The 2,439-nt window shown below is 50.5% G+C and overlaps 1 protein-coding gene across 3 annotated transcripts in view; it reads left to right on the top strand.

The window, feature by feature from the left end:
• Positions 1–2,439, top strand: part of TBC1D22B (TBC1 domain family member 22B) — a 39,650-nt gene that overhangs the window by 8,948 nt on the left and 28,263 nt on the right. For all 3 annotated transcript variants that reach the window (XR_003094431.1, XR_003094430.1, XM_006025256.2), the window contains exon 7: positions 138–203. Coding sequence is in view for 1 of the 3 variants with exons in the window: in XM_006025256.2 (XP_006025318.1) it covers positions 138–203 (66 nt within the window). In the remaining 2 variants the exon portion in view is untranslated. The remainder of the gene's footprint in view (positions 1–137; positions 204–2,439) is intronic.

Genomic DNA, 2,439 nt, shown 5'->3' with positions numbered 1-2,439 from the left:
TCCTCAGCCTCCTTGCTGTTCCTCTGGGCCTGCAGAGGGAGGCAGCTTTCCCCTCCACCAAACAGCCCCACTGATCTGTGTAACAGCTGATCCCTCTGACCCATGTGGCTGACATGCACGACCCGCTCTCCTTTCAGATCCACATCGACATTCCAAGGACCAACCCTCTCATTCCACTCTTCCAGCAGCCACTAGTCCAGGAGGTGAGGAGCTGATTCTTTCTAGCCTGCCTGTGGTGGGGCAGGCCAGTTCCTTCAGGTGACCATGGGCTTCTGCAGGAGATACTCCTCTTCTTAACTAGGGCATCAGGGCCCTCTGGCTTCGGCGTGTCCTCCTTGGACCACCTGCTTCCTGCTGTGAGGATCATTCCAGCAGGTCTAATCAAGTCGCATTGATTTTTTGGAACTTACTTCTAAGCAGGGTGGGGCTCCCTGCTGGCCAGTGGGTGGTCAAGGACAATCATCTTGCCTGGCTCTATGGAGACGGTTGTGTGGGTGAAACTCCTCTTCCTTTTCTACTCCATGGTTCTTAAGGTAACTGAACCAAACTCATGAACATGCTTTAAGCATTGATTCCTTGTGAGGGGAAGGAATCTTGCAGAAGTTTTTGTTTTATTTCTCCTGAGGGGAACATTCAAGGTGGTAGTGATGTGATGTGAAATGTTGGAAACCTCATCCAAGGGACCTGAGCTATGGAACCACGTTGTTAGAGATAGGGAGGCCAGCCCCAAAAGATGGGAGGGGAAACTGAGGCACAGGATGGCAGTGACTTGCCCAAGGTCACACAGCAAGTTAGCAAAAGGGCTGAGGTTAGAATCGGGCTGTCTGGGCCACTGTCCTGTAGGCCTTGATTTTGACTCCAGTTGGATGTTTGGGCTGCTGGTTGTTCACCAGTCCCTTCTTTCCCTGTGGTAGGGAGTGGGTATGGGGCATAACTCTGAGGAACAAGTCTACAGTTGGACTGTGTCAGACTGAAAGAAGTGCCAGCCACAAAGGCAGCAAAGCCCCCCTCATTCTGTCCATATGGACACCGATGCCAGTCTGATGTTGGAATAGAATGGCAGAAGGGTGAGAACAGCTCCCTGGATCCCAGGGTGTGAATGTGAACCTTGCTGTAGCCTCATCCTAGAGGCCCCTGGTTAGCCCAACCATAAACGGGCTGAGTTGTTTCTGGCCGAGGAGTTGAAAGGGGTTGGACATGATGCCAGCCACGTCCTGCCTTGTGTGCCTTAGCTGGAGACTAGCATGCCTGCCAGCCTGCGGGGCCATTTGGGGTCAGGCTGACTTTGAGCTTTGTTTTCTGCTTGTGATTGATTAAGCTTATGCAGTTTGCCTGTGACCTTCCCCATGGAGACAAGTCCTGACACATTCTACAACTTGGTAGCAACTACTTTCCTCAACCTTCCGGGCTCCTTTGTGCTGGGCCAAGAGCTCTAGCTATAAAGAACAAAGCTAATCATTTGCCAAAAGCAACTGTGGGTTGATTAGGAAGGGGAAGTTCCGTTTGACACCAAGCCAAGACCCTGAAGCTAGAACAGGAGCCCTTATGATGGCACGTGGGAGCTGTCATGCGACTCGTCTTCATTGTATGACTGGGAGGCTTTCTAGAACAGCCTGGATAGCCTAAGAGAAGGTAAAAACAGTCAGGGAAGAGTGTCCTTTCTTGGGCTAGAATACAATGCAGGGTTATGAGTGTTTTGGTTTCCACAAGGATCAGGATACATTGGAGGAGGAACTCCAGGACAGGGGCCAGACTCCTTGCTAACACACTCTGTCTCTTTTCACACTGATCTCTTGAATCATGTCACATCCTGTACACCTGTGGCAGGGAGTGCACTTCTGGAGCTCAGGGGGAAGGGAATATCTATGGAGGCAAAGAACAGTTGGGCATGTAGCACATGCTGCAACCCTCTGGGAAACTTGCCCCACCATGAAAATGATTTCAATGACTGCAGCTTGCTGTGGCAGGAAGTAGAGGCCAGGGTACTGTGCCTAACATGTAAGTTTAGCTGTCAGGCGCTGGCTTGGTTAGTGGCACTGTCGCATCACTGCCATTAGCTAAATGTCTCAAGCATGTGTGTACAGATAAGTTTCTGCTTCCAGTGCAGTTGGCTCTGATCAGACGCTGATAACTGCCTGAAACCACAGCCAGGGCTGCATCTAGGTCTTAGAAAATCAGGCTTCACATCAACTTAATTTTGAGCTTTGCCAAAAAAAACAAACCTTGTAATCCAGGGAGGTTTGGGCAGAGCTGATGAGGGATCTGTAGATCACATGCACCAAGGCATCTGGATGTTTCCTCCTGTTCAGCCCTGATCCTATCAGTGCTGCTTCTAGAAATGGCTCTGCTAAACCATAACCCCACCCACAACTTATCTGATGTGCTGCTCTGCCTTTCATTTGGAGGTGGTTGATGCGAGTATGTGGCTTTCCTTCATTC

The sequence above is a fragment of the Alligator sinensis genome, unplaced genomic scaffold (assembly GCF_000455745.1).
Source record: "Alligator sinensis unplaced genomic scaffold, ASM45574v1 scaffold872_3, whole genome shotgun sequence".
NCBI classification, from domain to species: Eukaryota; Metazoa; Chordata; order Crocodylia; family Alligatoridae; genus Alligator; species Alligator sinensis.
Note: the sequence above shows the minus strand (reverse complement) of the source record. Positions and strands in the feature narration are given on the sequence as shown.